We start from the raw sequence: 18,784 nt of genomic DNA, 5'->3' as shown, positions 1-18,784 counted from the left end.
AGGTGCAGTCTTAGATTGGTGGAGGAGGCTGCTGACTCGGCCCTATAGAGTTACGGGCTTGCTCTGGGGCCGACACGGGCTTGGCAGGGGCTCTGGAAATAACACTACATCAAACAATTGGCAGGAGCACACCCGGGGTCCGTTCCAGGGGCACGGGCGTCCAGCCCTGTTTCTGCTGTGCTCTGGGGCCGGACAGGCTGATCCAGCTGTAGACGGGGATTCCTCGGCCGCGTTGCTCAGGGTGCTCCGTGACGGGTTATGGCCCCTTGTGCCGCAGCCCCCCTCCCACATTGTGGTGGAGAGGCTGTGCTGAAGGACTCCTGGCTGGAGGGAGGCAGGCTGGCGGGCAGGCGGTGCGGAGCGGCTCTGCTGCAGGGCAAGGTGCACATGTCCAATGCAACATGGGCAGGGGTCTGCTCACCTCTCCCCTGCCTGCCTGTCTGCCCCCTTTCATCACTGCTTGGCTGCTCATTCGCATGCCTTCACTGGATTGAAGGTCTAAAGTAAACAGACCCCATGGTCCAGGAGACTTTGACCCCTGAGGACAGCGGAGGTGTTCAAGCTGTCAGGTTTTGTGCAAGCAAGTGTGGTGTTGGTGCCTTCTAGCTCTGCCCAGAGGCTGTCCCGCTCGCTTGCATGCATGTTCCCGAGAGCTGTTTGCGTCTTGTTGTCCTCCCTCAATTCGGTTCCTCCTCAGCCAGGGGTAGGGGCAGCTGGAGCCAAATTCCTTGCAATCACAGACGAGGTTGTCAGCATCCTGGAACCCAGTGCAGATCTGAGGAGCTCTGATTGCTGTCATCTTCCTGCTCTGCTATGGCCCTGGGCCACGCTGCTGCTTGCCTGCCCTCATCCACGTGCCAGCCCCAAGGGAGCTGTGGGCACAAGCGTATGTGGGTGACCACAGGGTCTCCAGGTTCAGCACAAACAAGGAAATGCCCCACATGTGCCTCAACCCCCTCCTCTTCGTCTCCAACCTTCGCATCCCCAGTCATGGCTTTTTCCTCCCCATCTCACAGCAGTCTCCGTGTTATTCGCCCTGTCTTTCTGTGATTCCCCCCATTAGGAAGCAGGGGGTCTGCTTAACACTTTGGTTAGGCTGCAGATGGCTGCAAAATCTCTGCACCTCCTCTCTTTCTCAATGCCAGGATGCTAGTTATCACTCAGCGACCAGAGCTGCAGCAGTGATTGCTCTGCTGGACTTAGATCTTCAGGCTTCCAAATGTGTCTCTAATCACAGGCTTCCAAGACCTGAAAACAGGCACAAAATACCCCTATGTGGTCCTTGCAGTCAGCTAGCCAGTAGAGCAAATGCACTTAAGAAATGCCTCCTAGCTGCCAGCAGGTCCCACTTCCACAGCTCAGCACATGCCCCATGTCACAGCAGCAGCTGAAACTCAAGGGAGGTTGTCGCTGCGGGTCTTCGTTGAGTGGGCAGATGCTTGACTGGCTTTTTTTCAGAGTAATTCCATGGGGATATGAAAAATGCATCCCCGTGGGTCTTCCATCTTCCTGTGCCGCAAGAAAATCCCATTCTCAGTCCCTCTGGCTTTGGGTGATAAAGTTCCCCCTTGGAGACCAAATGGCTCTAGTTGATTTTGGCAGGAGTTCAGGCTAGTTGAAGGGGCCGTTTTCATCCTCTTTAATCATGTGCAAGTATCTTCCTCCTTTGGCTACCTCTGATTGACTGCCCTGTAACCAGCCCCACATGCAGGAGACCACACAGTGCAAGTGAAGGGAGCTGTAAGGCAGACACTCAATGGAGGTGACCTAAAGAGCCTGACTGTTGTGAAGTGAGGAGCCGAGGCACTGGCATGCTGTGGTGCGCTGTCTTTGCCGACAGGAGATCTCACCCCATAGTGGAGCCAGGGAAACAGTCCTTTCTCTGTAGTCTTACTGCTCTTAACAGAACTACTGAGCACTGTGACCTCTCATTGCCCTGTGCCTCCTCTGCGAGGGCTCCCAGATCCACGCCTGTCCAGTGTGAAGGCATCGCTCCACATTGTTCCTGTCTGTAGACCGCATCCCACACTCACATCCTTTCTGTCTCCCGGTCTTGCTGGCGTGTGTTGTACTCACTTAAAGTCACTGGGCTGTAGTTCAGTGACCTGGTGTCTCGTGCACAGAGATAACATGTCCAGTGGATGTTTCCAGCTTTCTTCTTGGCACTGTGGTCTTTGGAGAGAACTTCTCCTTACGCTCGTGCGTCCTGGGGAGGCGTGCACCAGAGCAGACTTGACAGCACTGGGAATTTAATTCCAGCAACCAGAGACAGAAATGGCAGAAGCTAGTTCAGTGTAAACACTTACAAATGTACAGAAGTGCAGCCAGGCAAGAGCTAGACAAATGGAGAACTTGTTTGGATTGACTGTCTGCCCGAGACACTGATTGTTAGTAGAGTCTGGATATGTCCGGATGTCTCCGTCGACTGCAGCTTTCATGTTTGGTACATGTTTGTGTGCGGAAAGACATCAGAGAAGAAGAATCGGAGGTAGGCATCTGTCCGAGTGAACCTGCCACGACCAATCCCCACTTTTTTTTGTTTTGCCCAGCATCAGAAAAGCCAAGGCACTTGAATGCTTCGTCTGCATCCTAAGGAGACTATGTTAAAAGCTGAGTTCAGAATTAAGGTAGAAGTGGGGTTCACCTGGCCAGGACTCTGTAGCGGGTGTTACATTAGCTCAGAGGTTTCCTCAGGCTCTGCTCAGGCTTTTGACTGTCTGGTTTGCTGCTGGGAGGGTGTATATTGTTAGACTCCTTCAGAGAAGTTGGCACAGAGATGGGTATTCAACCAGGCTATAGTGGAAGTCTTTGGGAGTCTGCTGTTCCTCATCTAAGTGAGAGCCGAAGATGGGATCCCTGGGCTATGTCAGAGTCAGCCCTGGAAGAAAGGGGAGATCCGAGACCTTGTTCCATGAGCTGTTGGGGCAAAGGCTGTCACCCAACCTGTTAAAGAAAGAGATGAACCAGCAACGGGGCCCTGGAGAGTGGCAGGACACCTGCATGCTGTCGTGTGGCTGCAGTCCTTCAGCTCTGGCTGGAGATGACTGGATGAAATGTGCTGTGCTGCAAGGTAGGATAAATCAGATGGAGACATCCAATGACCCTCCTGGGTCTTTAGTGTTCGGAGGAGATGCTGGAGCACACACGGAAAGGCTAGAACAGAGAGGTAAGAGGATATGGGAGCTGGAAGGTAAAACTCAAAGTTTCCTTGACAGAGGAAAAAGGGCATTGGAGGCTGAGGAAGCAGCTGATGTAGAGACACTTGGACATGGCTGGGAGGAAACCCAAGGACTGGCGGGGTATTTGAGCAGTATTGGTGAGGCAGCTGTACAGAAGCAATGTCCTGTGCCATGGCCAGCTCAGAATGCGGGGCTAGTAGCAGGCACACTGCTGGGCAGAGCTACTCCCACTTACCTGCCAGACCATATACTATTTGAGGGTATACAGTGATATGTGGAGAAGAACATGCTGGAACAAGGTCAAGAGATGGTCTGTGGAAACAAAAACCAACAAGAGCCAAGCTGCAGGTTGACACAGCCACCAGGGAGGGTGTGGATTTGGACACTGGTTGCCTTGAAGTCTTGGCCCTCCTCAGGCACATGGGCATAAAGGAAACTGATAGCGGAGAGTTTTTTCTGAGGGCAAGGTGAGGTGATCTGCCCAGAGGGGTTTACAGCCCTCCTCTTTCATTTCCTCCCTGTCCCTGAGACCACAAAGCTCTAAGACCAGCAGCGCTCCAGGAGAAGCCCATACTGGTGATGGACACCTTCTCTACTGCGCAGGAGCTTTCTGCAAGGGCTTGGGGGACTTTCTGGCTGCAGCAGTAAACCTGTGTCTTCCAGGTCCTGTTTTTTCACTGCCCGCTGTCCCTTATTTCAGGCTGAAGTCAGCCTGAGTGTGGGCTGGGCTGTGCACCCACCAGTTGTGCTCGCTGCACATCTTCCTGGGCTGCTTTCTCTCCTCCTGCCTATGGGTTTTAACTGCATTAAGAAACAAGTCTTTGAAGGCTATTGTTTTGTTTTTATTCCCACTCCCCATGTTTTTTCAAGTTTTTTGTCCTAGAGAAAAGTCTGAATTTCACTGGAAAGTTGGATCTTGTAATGTCTGGTTTGGCGTCCGCAGCACTCCCCAAACAGACCTCCCACCGCGAGAGGGGTGGCAGCTCACCCATGGAGCCGTCGTCATCAGAAACGCTGAGCGGCTCCGCAAGCTGCACGCTCCCCTGTGCTGTGCCTGCAGGCGTTGAAACAGCCACAGGAAGCCCCTTGAAAATCAACCCCCTGGTCTGCTCTTGTTGTGATCAGATCAGGGAGGCTACAGCGGAAAAAAACCTGGAAATATGGGAAGGAGGTTACGAAGGGGGCCGGTTCTGCAACTGCTACACCATGTGCCACAGGGAGCCTGTCTGAGACAGAAAAGAAGGGCTGGAGGAGGAGAAAGAAGCTGAAACCTCTGCAAGATTGTGGCAGTACCACAGAGAGCAATACCTGGGGAAGCACAACGTTTTCAGGACTGCCTTGTTCTGCAGAGTGCTTGTTTTGCTCATTGTTCATGCACGGCATTGTGGTCTTGGCACACAGCAGCACAGGGTTGCAAAAGTGGGGGGTTTTAGGTACAGAGGTATATTGTCCCAGCTGGAAGCCACTGTGGGAGCAGGATGAGGTTCTTTCTGTTGAAATGACCCCAAAAGCCAATGGTAATTACCAGAATCTTTTTTTTTTTCCCCCTCAAGAATATTTTTCACCTTGAAGATCTTTATTGACCATGATCTTTTATTGACCTTTGAGCAGAGGGCTTAGTTTCATACCATGTATCAGCACTGGTGCATGCCCTCCTCACCCCTGCCTTTGTTGGAGCACTGGAGAAAGTCTTGCGGGATCCTGCGTACCACAGACCACCTGGAGGAAAGGAGAGTGGTCATGACATATCTGGGCCGAAGGATTCATGTCCTTTCCCTCTTGTCCATTCTGCCTGGGAACTCAGCTTAGCCCCACAGCCACAGCCCTGCCTACTTCTTGGTCTGGTGTCTTCCATGCGTTTTCTTTCTGGAGGCTGCTATGGGGTCGGAGCTGCTCTGCTCTTCTGCCAGCGAGTTCAGCAGCTGAGATCCTCTCTCTGCAGTGGAGGCTGATCTTCTCTGCTTCACACTAAACTAAGATGAGGTTTGACTGGGTCCACCACCCCCACCACTTCAGATGCCATAAGATGATGCACTCTGGCTTCTTTTATCTCCCACATGCTGGAAAACCCAGAGCAAGCAGAGGCACCACCGTCATGACTGCAAGCTCTGTGCCTACTGTGGGCATGGGGAGATGCCTGGGGTCCAACTGGAGCTGGGGTTCTTCTGTGGAGCTGGTCCAGGGTCTCCAGAAATGTCTGTGAGTCCTGAAAGTGGTAAAGGAGATCAGCAAGGCAAGGTTTCTCAGAGAGATAATGCCTTTTGTGTGATAAATGGAAAGAGTTGAAAGAAATGGGCTAGCTTTCAGCAGCCAAGCATTTCCTCACTTCTCATCTGACTGCAGGCTCGCTGCTTCCCCTTTTAACTGAATGATATTGGCTGGCCTAAAGCAATGTATTATCTCACTCTGCAAACCTTGCCTTGCTCAGGCCCTCATGGCTACCACCACTGGAAGTAGTTCCTTTCTACTTCACCATCAGCCTGAGCTTCTTTATCCCATCTTCAGACAGCATTTGGGGAGCCAGGGCCCTTGGGTAAAGTGTCTTCTCCTGGAAAGTGATGGACAGCTTCTGAAGTGTGCCTGGCTGCTTGAAGATCATCCTACTAGGCTGCAAAAACCCTCTGCCTGATTTCTGTGCATTCGTTTCCCTTCTTATTCTGCTGTGCTCAAGTATTATTCTAGCTGGGGACAGGTGCTGGTGGGAGCCCTGGGCTGTGGTTACTTCGTGCTCACCTATTCCTTTCTGGATCTGTGAGCTTATTGCACGCATGCTCCCCTGTGAGATCCTATTCCCACTGGGGATGCCCAGTGACTGCAGAGTTTGCAGAAAGCAGCACCGGGCGGTGGGATGACGCAGGACTGGAGGGAGTGAAGCAGAACTGGAGGGAGCGATGAGGAGAGCTAAGGGGGAGTCCTGGTGTGCAGGTACCTGGTGAGCACATCGCTTCAGTGCAGCACCCACGGGGCTGAAATGCCCATGAGATGAAGCTCCAAAATCACTCTCAGCAAGCCTGAAATCCTTCTGCCTGACAGATGCAGCTTAGCTGCTGTGTCCCCAGCCTCAGGCTCCAGGAGCACCCCTTCTTGGAGAGAGTGTAGACAGACAGACAGACACAGGAGGCTGGGACCCCTCTGGCTGTGGGTGCTGACAGATTTCTGCCCTCTCCAATAGTCCAATTGGCTTTTTCCCAGTCATTGCCCTTTGCTGGGTTCCAGAGGAATGGCCTCCCACTCCTACCAGCTGCATGGGAGAGGGGTGAATGCTGATCCCCTCTGCGGGAAACTCAGGTGTCCTAAGCTGTTTTTTCAGGGGTTTTTGGCTGTCTCTGCTGTAGTTCGGCCACATCAGAGGTCGTGGAAGGAAACGGTCCTCTGCTCGAGTAACCAAGTACAAAGCTGAGAGTTAATAGCTTACATCCTCCTGCAGCCACACGCTGTCTTCCCTTGCGGCCAGGTCCTGGCAGAAAGAGAGCAGCCTCCATCCAATACTTCAGAAACTGTCTTGGTTCCCCTTGGTACAGAGAGATCTGCTCACATTACATTACAGTTAGTCTTTCCAGGGAATGCGAGTTTCTTTGCAAAATTAAGACATTTGTCCACAGCCTCACAAGTGATTTGCTACAGTAACGAGCCGCAGGTTTCTGCAGACTGGAGTCGTACGAGTGCTGAGGTGGCACGAGACCTGCAGGCTCAGCCCCCATCACTGGTATTTTCTGCCTTGCCCTCTCCCCAGCAGCATCTGGCGGAGGGATGCTGCAGGATCTGTTTCTCCGCAAAGGCTTTTCAGAGAGGGAGCGGGGCTCTGACACATGTCATCGCTGTTTGATCTCCGGCATGCTTGGCTCCCTGTCGGAGGGCTCGCGCATAACGATGCTGCTTCATTTGAGCATCTGTTATCACATCGTGCTGAGGCTGACAGATGCTTCCAAGCACAGTTAATGCCTGTCAGCAGCCCTGAGCCCACAGGCTGCGGTGTGGGAGGACCTGAAATCCCATCGGGGCCCTGAGCCTGCAGCCTGTGAGCCAGAGGTTGTTTTTTCCTTCCCAGAAGGTTGGAAATGTACCCAGTGATTCCCAGTATCACCAGCAACACCCTCGCCCCTAACATCCAGATACTTGTAAGCACCTCCTGCTTACAATTCATGACTGAACTGTTGAAGGGGGTGAATAGATTTTTCATCTTAGTCATTCGTCCAGCCGTGGAGGATCTCTCTGCACCTGGAAAACCCTGTAGCTTCGTTTAATGTACCTGGGGAAACCAGGCTTTCTATTCTTCTTACTGGTACAGGCTCATGAATGGCTTGTTGTTCTCCTGTCTTGTATTTCCCAAGCACCTTCATCCTAGGAGGCTAGTCCCTAGCTTTTGCATTTCAACAAGTGTCCTAGAATGGCTTTAAGCTGCATTTTAGGGTCAAAGTGTTCAGGACAAAGAGTTATGGACATGCCTGTTCTCTGCCCCCTGTGTGTTGTTGGTGTTGTTAACCTTTGCAGGCTCTTTCCAACCATCTCCTGCCGCAAGGATGGTCTCAATTTGTCCTGTGTTCTCAAAAGCTGCAATGCATTAGGAATCTGCCATATCCTCGATACAGCTATTGCCATGGAGGCCTTTCCATGTATGACACCAGGGTGTGAGCTACTGATGCCAGGCAGGAGGAATTCGAGTGGTGGGAATACGGCTGGGCAGTCACTTGGCTGTTACACGCACTTCTTGTTTCCAAGTCCAGAAAATTAAAAAGAAACCCCACCCTGCGAAAATCCCATCCTTCCTACCCCACCCTGTGCTTACTCACTTCCCAACCCATAACCTCCCGGATTCCCTTTCCCTTGCTCCAAAATACTGTGCCTAAATTTGACCTCCTTGGAATTTATGGGCCATGTTTTACTTGCCTTTAAAAAATTTGGAGAGATTTAATTGTGCGGGTTGTAGGCCATTTTGAAACCCACAAAAGTATTCTAAGCAGTGATTTGAAATTTTCTTTGATGACAGTGGTCGGGGCAGGAAATCACATGCAGTAAAAAAGGAGGAAAATATAATAAACAGGCCCTGGGCTGTTATTTCAGCATCTTGTTAAGGACCTCTGTCATTCCTTTCACTCTGATCCCCCTTGTCATGTGCCACCTGGCTATCCAAGCTGGCTTGCGAGGAGCTGAGGTGACACAGTGATAGACATGAAGCACAGGCAGCACCTCTAGGTCACCATTTTGGCACCTGCCAAGCAACAGAAGACACCGCTTGGGAAAAGTGGCTGTTCCCATCTTTCCCTCTGCCCTGGGAGTCATCAGAGGCCCATCCAAGGCAGACCTAGGGACCCTTTCCCCTCCGTAAGGAGGGCAGAAAGAAGGCAGGATGCTGGTGGCTGGCTCTCCTGCTGGCATCCCACACTGTTTGTTTTCTTCACAGCACACCCTGTGATTGAGAATGGGCAGGTGGAGTGTCCCCAAGGATACAAGAGGCTGAACCGGAGCCACTGCCAAGGTAAGGATGCTGCTTTCATATCTCTCTCTCCTTCCCACAACCACTGTCAGAGCTGCAATTGTCTACACAAGTAAAACACAGTTATCTAGTTCCCTGATGCCAATCTACAAAGAATGTGACTCATAAAAATCCCTGTGCTGTCATCAAGCATGAAAAAAAACAGGTAACACTGGACTACGTGACTCAGCTGATAAACACAGTCAGCACATATTTGGGCCAGCACAAGAAAACTCACCTACTAAGTCCTACTGCCACAGTAAGGACCTATGTTGCTGCTCTGCTACATGTGAATGTAAAAACGCTTCTCCAATTGTCTGAAGCAACAGAAATTCTGTTACCTCAAAACATTTGGGAAGGTTGTCGGCTTGTTCATTTTCAAGTGGGAGAGTGCCAAAAAGCAAGTCCTTCTGTTCCAAGCATGTGGCTTGCCCATGGCTGCCCTGCCTGCCCCACACTGCTGGGGGTCTATCCGCTTCTCTGTCCCGTGGTCCCTCAGGAAAGCGCCATCTCTCCGCTTTTCTCTCCGGTTCATGCTTATTTGTATTTTTCCTTGTGTTTTTCCGTGCTGTGACTGAAGTGGAATTTTATGGCTCCCTTCTCGTGATTCATGATAAGCTGAGAGGTGTCATCTCGAAGATGCAGCAGGGAGCCTGGGTCCCAGCCATGCAAACCCAGAGCTGGCAATCCAATGACTCATCTCTTTTAGCTGGGACTTTCCACCATGCTTACTTAATTAATGATTCAACCTCCCCATATTGTCCTGGGGGAGAACTTTCAACAAGGCAACAACTTCTATTCTCCTTGATGCTCAGATCTCACCCCTTATGTGGCCACAGACAACGCTGTGGCTATGAGGAGCTACCCCAAGACTGGAGTCGGAGGAGCAGAGCAGCTGAGGGACTCGTGTCAGCAAGCAGAGACCTGCGGTGCCTGCTCTGGATTTGTGTCCCCTCTGGAGCAGGGGGAGGCTCAGTGCTCTGAGGAGCAGAGGGAGATGGCAATGTGGAGTTGGCTAGAAAGATGTTTTTTGCACGTGAACCATGAGCCAGAGATTTGTGCCTCTGTGTGCTCCTTCGTAAGCTGGGCTGGAGAAGTACTGTTCTGCAGACAGTCTGCTGCCTTGAGGTGCTTTTCCCATCTCTGCTGTGGGATGTGTGTCAGGAAGCCTAGCCACCTCACTTAGGGTGAGGCATTTGCAATTTGGAGTGAGCAACTTGGCTGATAGGCTGTGGGAGAGGCTGCACGGGGCCTTCCCTTGCCAGCCCAGGTAGGAGGGGAGCGGAGGGGCTGGGCAGCAGCGGAGGGTCCTGAGATCATTGGCTGCAGGAGAGGAGCTGGGCTGGGAAGAAGCTGAGCTCTGGCTTTGCAGGCTGTCATCAAAGCACAGATGAGTGACTGGAGGAGGGCCCTGGCAAGAGCCCGCTTTGTTCTGTATGGACAGAAAGGGTTGTCTGTGGTGCCTTCCAGCAGAGGAACAAATGGCTTATCTCCGCAAGATCTCCCTTCCTTTCCTTCCTTCATCCCATTGACCAGGAACAAGGCTGTAACGAGTCTGAGTTGAGAGTGCATGGCAGACCCAGTCAGGAAACCTCCCAGTGCTGCTGGGACCAGCAAGAATGATGGCACTGGAAGGGATAATGTGGTTGGTAGATGAGGCAAAGGTTGTCTTGGAGGCTGCAGGCTGGGGAGCCCGGAGACAATGGTAAGCAGGTGTGCATGCACAGGGGTCACTGCACAGGACACATGCTGGCACCTTGGTGTCTGTATATCCTTGATGTCCATTGCTGATTCAGGTCCTTTCTGCTCACCAAGCACCACTGTAAACCAGCCTGCGCCTTTCCACCACAGGCTGCCTGCCCCAGCATGGCTGTTTCTGAGGAGCACTGGCAGGCTTGTGTGGGGTGAGAGGAAGCAGCTGAGACGGTTCACAGATCTTGGTTTGCGGTCCCTGAGGCCTCTTTTGTGGGCCAGCCCCATCCCTGGCATGCTGCGGGGGGTAGGAGTGCGTGGCCCCGAGCGCGCCTGCTTGCTTCTGTTCCCCATGGGGATTTCCACTGCGGGTGGGTCCTCTGCTGCCAGGGGAATACAGGGGGCTGGCCTGAGGCCAGGACGTGGCCGTGTTTTATATTAAGCTCATAAAGCCCAGCCCTTGGTGCTTGTTTGTTTTGTGCTCTCATTACTCTAATCCCTTCAATCCCTTTGCTCATGCAGAGGCCAAACACTTCATCCAGTTGGTGTACTGGAATGACACAGTGCCCCAACCGTGCCGGGGAGTGAGGTGGATGCGCCCTGAGGCTCCTCTGGGGAGCCCAAGCCTTTTCTCTGAGTGGGGTACCCAGCACATTTGGGGTCTGGCCACTGGTTTTTCTCATGAACTCTGTCCTGTGCTTGGTATGGAGCAGGAAACCATTTCATTATCCAGCCAAACTGTAGTCCTCCCTGGCCTGCTGCGCATTCCTGTAGAGTTGGTACTTCCAATTGACTGAACATCATGGCTTGGTCTTGATGGCCTCTGTGTGTCTCAACCACGTATAGGGCAGCCGGTGGGCTGAATGGAAGAGTTTCAGAGCACAAGGCTGGGGACAACCTCTCAGGTCATTAAGTCTGAACTCCACCTGACACAGCTGGATGCGTGATACTCCCACCAAGCAGAGATGCTTCAGCTCCAAGGAATAAGGTAGTGCTGGGAAAGCCGTTCTTGAGCATAGCTGCTCTCAGTCAGGCTCTTCCAGTGTCTCCATTCTTCCAAGTGTCCCAGCAGCCCGCCACTGCACACCTTCCACCTTGAGAGAGTCTCTAGAGCAATACTGGGTGCTCTCAGGGCACCTGAGGTCTCACCAGGGCCTTTTACACTGGCATTAGGACTGTCCTGTGTCTTTGGAAAGTGTTTGGCATGATGCTGCCTAGCATCGTATTGGCATTTCTTGGTCTTGGCAGCTCACAGCTGTCCTGCGAGCAGCAAGTGTGCCCAGGTCCCTCTCACTGCCTGCTCCCACCTCTTAGCTTGTAGCATATGTGCCTGTGATTTGTCCCGACGTGGTGCTGAGGTTCATCTCGCTCCTGCTGCACCATGCTCCCATCCAGCTCTTCCTGTACTGCTTGTGCCTCCTGACACAGCACATTTTGTCAGCACACTTACTTTTCTGGTGCCAAGCTCTTTAGTTAAGATATAAAGCTACATCCATCCATAAGGAAGACTTCCTCCTCACTCTCCACTGTTAAAGCTGCCCTTACCTCCCTCTTATGCACATTTCGCCAATCCCTGTCTTCTCCAGCTTAGCTCATACATTCCTGTGTGGTGCTGTAGGAAAAGCAGGCGCTGTAGGCCAAATGGATGAGACCAATGGTGTTTCCCTGGGATAAGTCCAGCTTCCTTCCTGAAGACTGAGTCTGATGTTGTGTGCTGAGTCAGCGGCAGAGGCAGAGCTCAAGGCAGGGCTTGAGCTTGGCATCTTCTTGCTTGCTCAACCAGTTCCCAGAAGAAGACACTACAGTGAGGAGTTGGAACCTGGCCCACCATCCCTCTGCCTAGCACTGGGCTCCACACGCAGGGATCAGCCACTGCCCTCCCTGTGTGCTGGCACTGAGTTTCTCAGCAAGGATCCTCCATGGATGATGGCTCCATGTGAGCTGGACCAGGGGTCAGGTGAGAGGACAGGACTTCCTAGTCCAGGCTTGCAGACAATGACCATGACGGCTGTAAGAGTGACCCTGCTGAGGCAGATCACCAGAGGGGCCACATCTGTTTTCCACGAGGACCGTGGAGAAGAGCAGTCATTCATGAGCCATCCCTCCAGCTTCAGCAAGTGAGCTCTGTGCTGCAGATGTAGGACTGCTGTTACCGTGGAGGTCCCCACCATACTGCTCGGTGCAGAGGCTGCCTCAGACACCAGCCCAGCTGAGACCCCCTCAGTCTGTGGCACCTGAATGGGAGACACCGGGTAGGGAGTTCAGTTCACCCTCAGCTTCCCCACATCTCACTGGGCTCTCTCCTCCCCACAGATATCAACGAGTGCTTGATGCAGGGCCTGTGCAAAGATGCTGAGTGTGTGAACACCCGTGGCAGCTTCCGCTGCACCTGCAAGCCTGGCACCATGCTGGACCCATCCCGTAGCCATTGTATCTGTAAGTGCTCCAGGGAACTCCTCAGTTTGGGAAAGGAGCCTGAGCAGGACCCCACGGCTGAGTGGAGGCTGCAGTGTGCTTCATGCCTCTTGCGAGCGTGGCTGACTGCGTGCTATGCTATCCTGCGCTTCTGTGCAGGATGTGACCCCATGCCTCAGGCCCTCCTTCATCCATCATTCTTCTCCACGGATGTCTCATGGCTTCTGCTGCTGTTTGCTGCGAAGCCCAGAGGGAACGTGCCTGCATTGTAGCAGCAGAGGACGCGGCCTCCCGGGTTGAGAGCTGCCACAGGAGCTGGATTTACTTGGGGCTGGCACTGCTGGGGGGGATGGCCCGATGGCTGATGGCCAGGGGGTGTTCTGGGGAGAGAATGGGGCAGCCCTGGGGACAGGCTGGGAGGCAGAGGCAAAGAAAGGCCTGGGGGGTAGAGGCTGAGTGTCCTCATTTCTCTCGCTGGGGAGTGCAAAGCTTGACCTCCGTCACTGACCCTGCCATTGTGTTTCAGCGGACAAAGCGGTGTCAATGGAGCAGGGGCTGTGTTACCGCTCGGCAGCCGGAGGCGTGTGCTCCTTCCCCCTTTCCCATCGCATCACCCAGCAGATCTGCTGCTGCAGTCGCGTCGGCAAGGGCTGGGGGAAGAATTGCGAGGAGTGCCCTGTGCCTGGCTCAGGTGAGACGTGCCCGCTTTAGCTTTGCCTGCTCTGGTTAGACTGCAGCTTGGGCTTGCTTGAACTTGAAACCACGCAGACGAGTACAGGACCCAGAGCCGAGTGATGCAAATGCTAGCCTGTGAGATGGGTACAGCAGCCCAGGGAGCAGACCTGGGTAATACTGGGAAGACAGGGAAATCCCTGATGGGAAACCACTCTGTAGCAGAGCGACAGCCATGTCTGTGCCTGGCTTTGTTTGACAGCCCTTTTGTCTCTCGTACATCTTCTGCTGAGGTGAGTCAGGCGAGGATCAGTTTGGCATATCTCAGCATGGAGTAGGGTGGAGGGGAAAGCAGCAAAATTCTCAGGGCTGGGAATACATGGGGGTTGGACTAGATGATCTCCAGAGGCCCCTTCCAACCCTGACCATTCTGTGATTCTGTGAAAAATCTTCAGGTGGTTTGTGCAGAGTATCTTGAGTGATGTGCAAAGCGCTCAATGCCAATATACCAGGGGTTTGCTTTAATCTGCTCCCTTGCTCAGCTTGGACCTTGCTGTGGCATGATCCCTTCCTAGCAGTACTGACCCAGGGTTGGGATTTAGTTTTTGGTGTCTGGGAGTACCAGCCAGTGCCTGTTAGAAACCCACCCTGCCCTATGAGCAGATTCCTTCTGCTCAAAGCATCCACACACTGCAGCCCATATGTCTTTCTATAAGGATTTAACCCTTAGAAATCTCCAGAAAATGATAAGGTGTGAGAAACTGATACCTGCTTTCACATAGACAAGCTTAGGAAGTGTGGGTTAGATGAACGGACAGTGAGGTGGATTGAAAACTGTCTGGCAGATAGAGCTCAGAGGGTTGTGGTTAGTGGCACAGAGTCTAGTTGGAAGTTTGTAACAAGTGGTGTTCCCCAGTCCAGTCCTGTTCAATATCTTCATCAATGACCTGGATGAAGGGATAGAGTGTACAATCAGCAAGTTTGTTGATGACACAGAACTGGGAGGGGTGGCTGACACACAGGAAGGCTGCACTGCCATTCAGCGTGACCTGGACAGGCTGGAGGTTTGGGCAGAGAGAAACCTTACAAAATTTAACAAAGGCAAGTGTAGGGGACTGCACATGGAGAGGAATAACCCCATGCATCAGTACAGGTTAGGGGCTGACCTGCTGGAGAGCAGCTCTGCAGAGAGGGACCTGGGAGTCCAGGTAGGCAGAGTTGACCGTGAACCAGCAATGTGCCCTTGTGGCCAAGAAGGCCCATGGTATCCTGGGGCGCATTAAAAAGAGTGTGGCCAGCAGGTCGAGGGAGGTTATCTTTCCCCTCTGTTCTGCCCCGGTGAGGCCACATCTGGAGTACTGTGTCCAGTTCTGGGCTTCCCGATTCAAGAAGAACAGGGAATTGCTGGAGAGGGTACAACAAAGGGCCACAAAGGTGATTAGGAGACTGGAACATCTTTCTTTTGAGGAAAGAACTTGGCTCTTTTTAGTCTGGAGAAGAGAAGACTGAGGAGGGATCTTACCAATGCTTATAAATACTTAAAGGAAGGGTGCCAGGAGGATGGGACCAGTCTTTTTTCAGTGGTGCCCAGGACAGACCAAGAGGAAATGGACACAAACTTGAACACAGAAAGTTCCATCTAAACATGAGGAGGAACTTCTTTCCTTTGAGGGTGACAGAGCACTGGAACAGGCGGCCCAGAGAGGGGGGAGAGGCTGCGACTCTGGAGACATTCAAACCCCACCTGGATGCCATCCTGTGCAACCTGCTCTAGGTGAACCTGCTCTGGCAGGGGGGGTGGACTAGATGATCTCCAGAGGTCCCTTCCCACCCCTATCATTCTGTGATTCTGTGATAAATGCCTGTCCACTTCTTCCACTTGTCCCACCATCATGTCTGGGTGGAGTAAGCCAAATGATCCCTGCACCAGCCTCTTCCATCCAACCTCTGCCCTCTAAAGCTTTGATTTGATTCTCCCTTGCAGAAGCCTTCAAGGAGATTTGCCCAGCAGGACATGGCTACACCTACTCCAGCTCTGATATCCGCCTGTCGATGAGGAAGGCAGAGGCAGAAGAGCTGCCCCTCAGCTTGGAAGAGCACGGGAAGAGCAGCAACTGGACGTTGGGCTGGGCAGGAAGGAGACAGCGACTGCAAGACAGCCTGCATAGTAGCATCCTGGAGGCATTCCCCCACCCTGGCGCCTCGGCAGGAGAGGGTAGTGTGGGGTCTGCTGCTTAAAGCTGCTCCATCTGGGCCCCTAGCAAGGGTGGGCAAATTCCTAGATCCTGCTGTGCCCCCATGAATGGACTTCTAGCTGATAAGGGCTTTCTACATCTGTATGAATATGCAAGGTGTTCTTTGGCCCTAGTAGTGTTCTTGGAGCATGAGACACAACGTCTTCAAGCCTTTGGAGAGGAGGTCGAGTGTTTCAGGCTCCTGTGACCACAGCTTTGCAGCTGGTGCTGGCTGGCCAGGATGCCTCCACCTGGACCTCAGGTCTGCGTGGCAGCCCTGACATTGCAGTCCTTGGGCTTTTGTCCAGCCCAGCTGGAGGGAAGTGTGACCAACTGCTTGTGCCAGCACCTGCTGGAGCAGAAGCTCCTGGGGTCTGCACAGTGCCAGGAGAGAAGTCCAGGTGTGTTGGCATTGGGAACAAGCTCTTGTGGAGGAGCACGAGGGACTGAGCATCAGTGTCTTAGGGATGAAGTCAGGGCAGCCAGGGTTTGAGGAGGATGACTGCCTGTCTTGACTCTGCTCACCATGCACTGTTTCACTTTCCAGGTGAAGTTTCTCCTGCTGCGCAGGTGAGTAAGGTTTGTCTTGCTATGTCTGGATGCATTCATGGTACCTTGATGGGCAGGAAGGGGGATGTCATACAAATAGGTGACAGGGAGGTGTGAAGTATGTTCAGAGAGAGCAGCACTAAAGGGAGCAAGTAGCTGCTGCTGGAGGGAACAGCATACAAACTGCAAACCCTGCTACCCTGGCTGAGTTGCCACGGCTGAAGGCACTGTGCCATGTGCCTGCTCAGCGCTTGCTAAGAGGCCATTAGCTCAAACCAAGAGGAGCTGGGAGCTCTGCTGCACTAGTTCACGGTCACTGTTGACTCCAGCTGGTGTTTGCTGGGGCTGGGGTAGGAGCCCAGGCTGCTGTCATCCTGGCCTGGCTGCGGGGCTAGGCGGGCAGCAGGAGAAGGGGAACTGCTGCAGACAGCTCGAGGAGTGCTCCTCTTGCAGAGACCAGTGTCATGTTTAAGCCCGTCTTGCAGGCAGGTCTCCCCACGTTGGTGTGGATGCAACAGAAACCCTGCTAGAGCAGCTGGGGTGGGGGTCTCCCACACTGGCTGTGTGAATTCACTCTGTCTGACAGGAGCAGCCTGGGGACCGATTCTCTGTCAGGCTCTCTCAGCACTGCGTTTCTTTATTATGAGTCTCCCTTGAAAAGTGTCTCTTGATCCCTGCTGTCAGTAGAGGTTGGACCATATCTCTCCTGAGCATGTCTGTGCCGCCCTTGCTATAGCAGCCCAGCCCTCAGAATGTACTTGTAGCTGCTCTGAGAGAGGGGACAGTGCTGCCATTGTCCTGCTTCATAGACATGAAGTGGCTTGCCCAAGGACACGTGAGAAATCTCAAGACAGGGCAGAAATTTGAACGAAAGCTTCCAAATTTGAAGCAAAGCTAGGCTGGGACTTGTGTTGCTCAGCCGCCTGTTTTCATCTGCTGTGGAAAGTTCCTTGGAATGGACACCCAGGTTGTGCTCTAACGTCTCCTTTGGTAGCCATGGATTTGCCAGAAGGGGATGCTGAGAAAGAGGGTTGAGCACCAAGCCCAAGCACCCTTCTAGCAGGTAGCGCTCTGAGGCAGGTTGAAGCAGTGGCTGTCCCCTCCAAAGCCGCCAGTGACAGTGGCAGTATTTACCGTGCCGCACTGCTCTTCCTGGCCACCTTGCGGACATGCCTGCATCATGGCAGTGCCCCGGGTCTCACCCACATGGCATGCTGGCATGGTGCCTCTGCAGGTAGCCCCCTGGGCAAGACCAGGGGCTGTGTTTTGCTCTGGACAATGTGCTCAGGATGGAGTGCCCCTGCCAGCTGGACTCAGCTGTGGCAGCTTCTCCTCCCAGCACAGTGTGTCAGGGAGCAAGAGGAGCTGGGAGGTGGGTGGTAAAATGTCTCAGGGATGCTGCATCCCAGCTGCATGCACGTGGATAGAGGCAGTCCTATGTTTCTGTCCCTCAGGGTGCTGCTGTTGCCACTGCAGAGCCCGCCGCACGCAGAGGTGAGTGCCCGGCTGGCAGGAGGTCAGGGCGACCGAGGGGAAGAGGATGGGGCAGTGAGGAGAGAGAAGAGCGAGGAGACTGGAAGCTGCCTTCGCACAGCAGCCCCTGGCACTGGGCAGGATAGGCTCCCAGCTGGGCTGGCTGAAGGGTGGCACGGGGGCCCCCTGCCACACTGCAGTGGCTGATGTGGGGCTGTAGGGATGTGGGGAGGTGGTGACTCTCCAGCGAGGTGGAGGAGGCTGTGTTAAATAACAAGATGATCAGGTTGCTGCAGCCACCCTGCGGCCCCGTTCCCATGTGCTCTCTCGAGGCTGTGAGTGCAGGGACACCCAGCATGCGTAAACCTTGGGTCTGCACCTCTGCCTGGGGTCGGGGGCTGGGCCTCACCTCTCTTCTTTCTCAGCAGAGGAAGAGGAGTCCTGGCATGGTCCTCCCCACCCTGGCCACACCAGCACCTGGGATGCTGCTGCTCCAACACAGATGCCAGCGCAGGGCTCGGGTGTGTGTCCACCGCTTTTGGGGGTTTCCCTCCTCTCTCTGCCTGGCGCTATGGGGAAATTATGCCCCAAGCTCTGCCCAGAGGCTCTCTCCCTTCCTCAGCCTGCTTGTCTTCCCACATGCCCCACTTGACTTCCCAAAGAAAAGTCCCTGCCCTCTGGCCGTGGAGAGGCAAGAGCGATCCCATACAGGGAGCAAAGTGTTTGGCTCTCCAGATCCTTCCCCTCTCCTGCAGCTTGCTTGCACGCTTGCGGCGGTGGCTGCCGGGCGAGGGGGATCACGCGCCCGCTCCGGTGGCTTTGGCCCCGTTCCCCCAGCGGCGCGAGCTGACTCATCGGGAAGTGGGAGCGCAAGGGGAGGCATGTGGCTCCCAGGGCGGCTTGTTTACTGCGCCGGAAACAAGGGCGCTGTTGTTCCAGGGTTGCTCAAGTGTCTGGGAGCGCGGCCCCTGCCCTCCGCCGGGGGCTGGAGCACCTTGGGGAGCAGGCCTGGCGGAGGCACCTTGCTGAGGAATGCGTCTTTCCTCAATAGCCTTTTGTTTGGGGTTGGGCTGGCCCCCCCTAGCCGAGCTCAGTGC

At 53.8% G+C, this 18,784-nt stretch overlaps 1 protein-coding gene across 1 annotated transcript in view; it reads left to right on the top strand.

The window, feature by feature from the left end:
* The window catches only part of LTBP2 (latent transforming growth factor beta binding protein 2), a 66,618-nt gene that overhangs the window by 31,641 nt on the left and 16,193 nt on the right, over positions 1-18,784 (top strand). The window contains exons 9-15 of the mRNA XM_009887030.1: positions 8,581-8,655; positions 12,658-12,780; positions 13,286-13,450; positions 15,416-15,646; positions 16,213-16,235; positions 17,669-17,708; positions 18,116-18,208. Coding sequence (XP_009885332.1) covers positions 8,581-8,655; positions 12,658-12,780; positions 13,286-13,450; positions 15,416-15,646; positions 16,213-16,235; positions 17,669-17,708; positions 18,116-18,208 — 750 coding nt within the window. The remainder of the gene's footprint in view (positions 1-8,580; positions 8,656-12,657; positions 12,781-13,285; positions 13,451-15,415; positions 15,647-16,212; positions 16,236-17,668; positions 17,709-18,115; positions 18,209-18,784) is intronic.

Source organism: Charadrius vociferus, unplaced genomic scaffold, assembly GCF_000708025.1.
Source record: "Charadrius vociferus isolate BGI_N301 unplaced genomic scaffold, ASM70802v2 scaffold14, whole genome shotgun sequence".
NCBI lineage: Eukaryota > Metazoa > Chordata > Aves > Charadriiformes > Charadriidae > Charadrius > Charadrius vociferus.
Note: the sequence above shows the minus strand (reverse complement) of the source record. Positions and strands in the feature narration are given on the sequence as shown.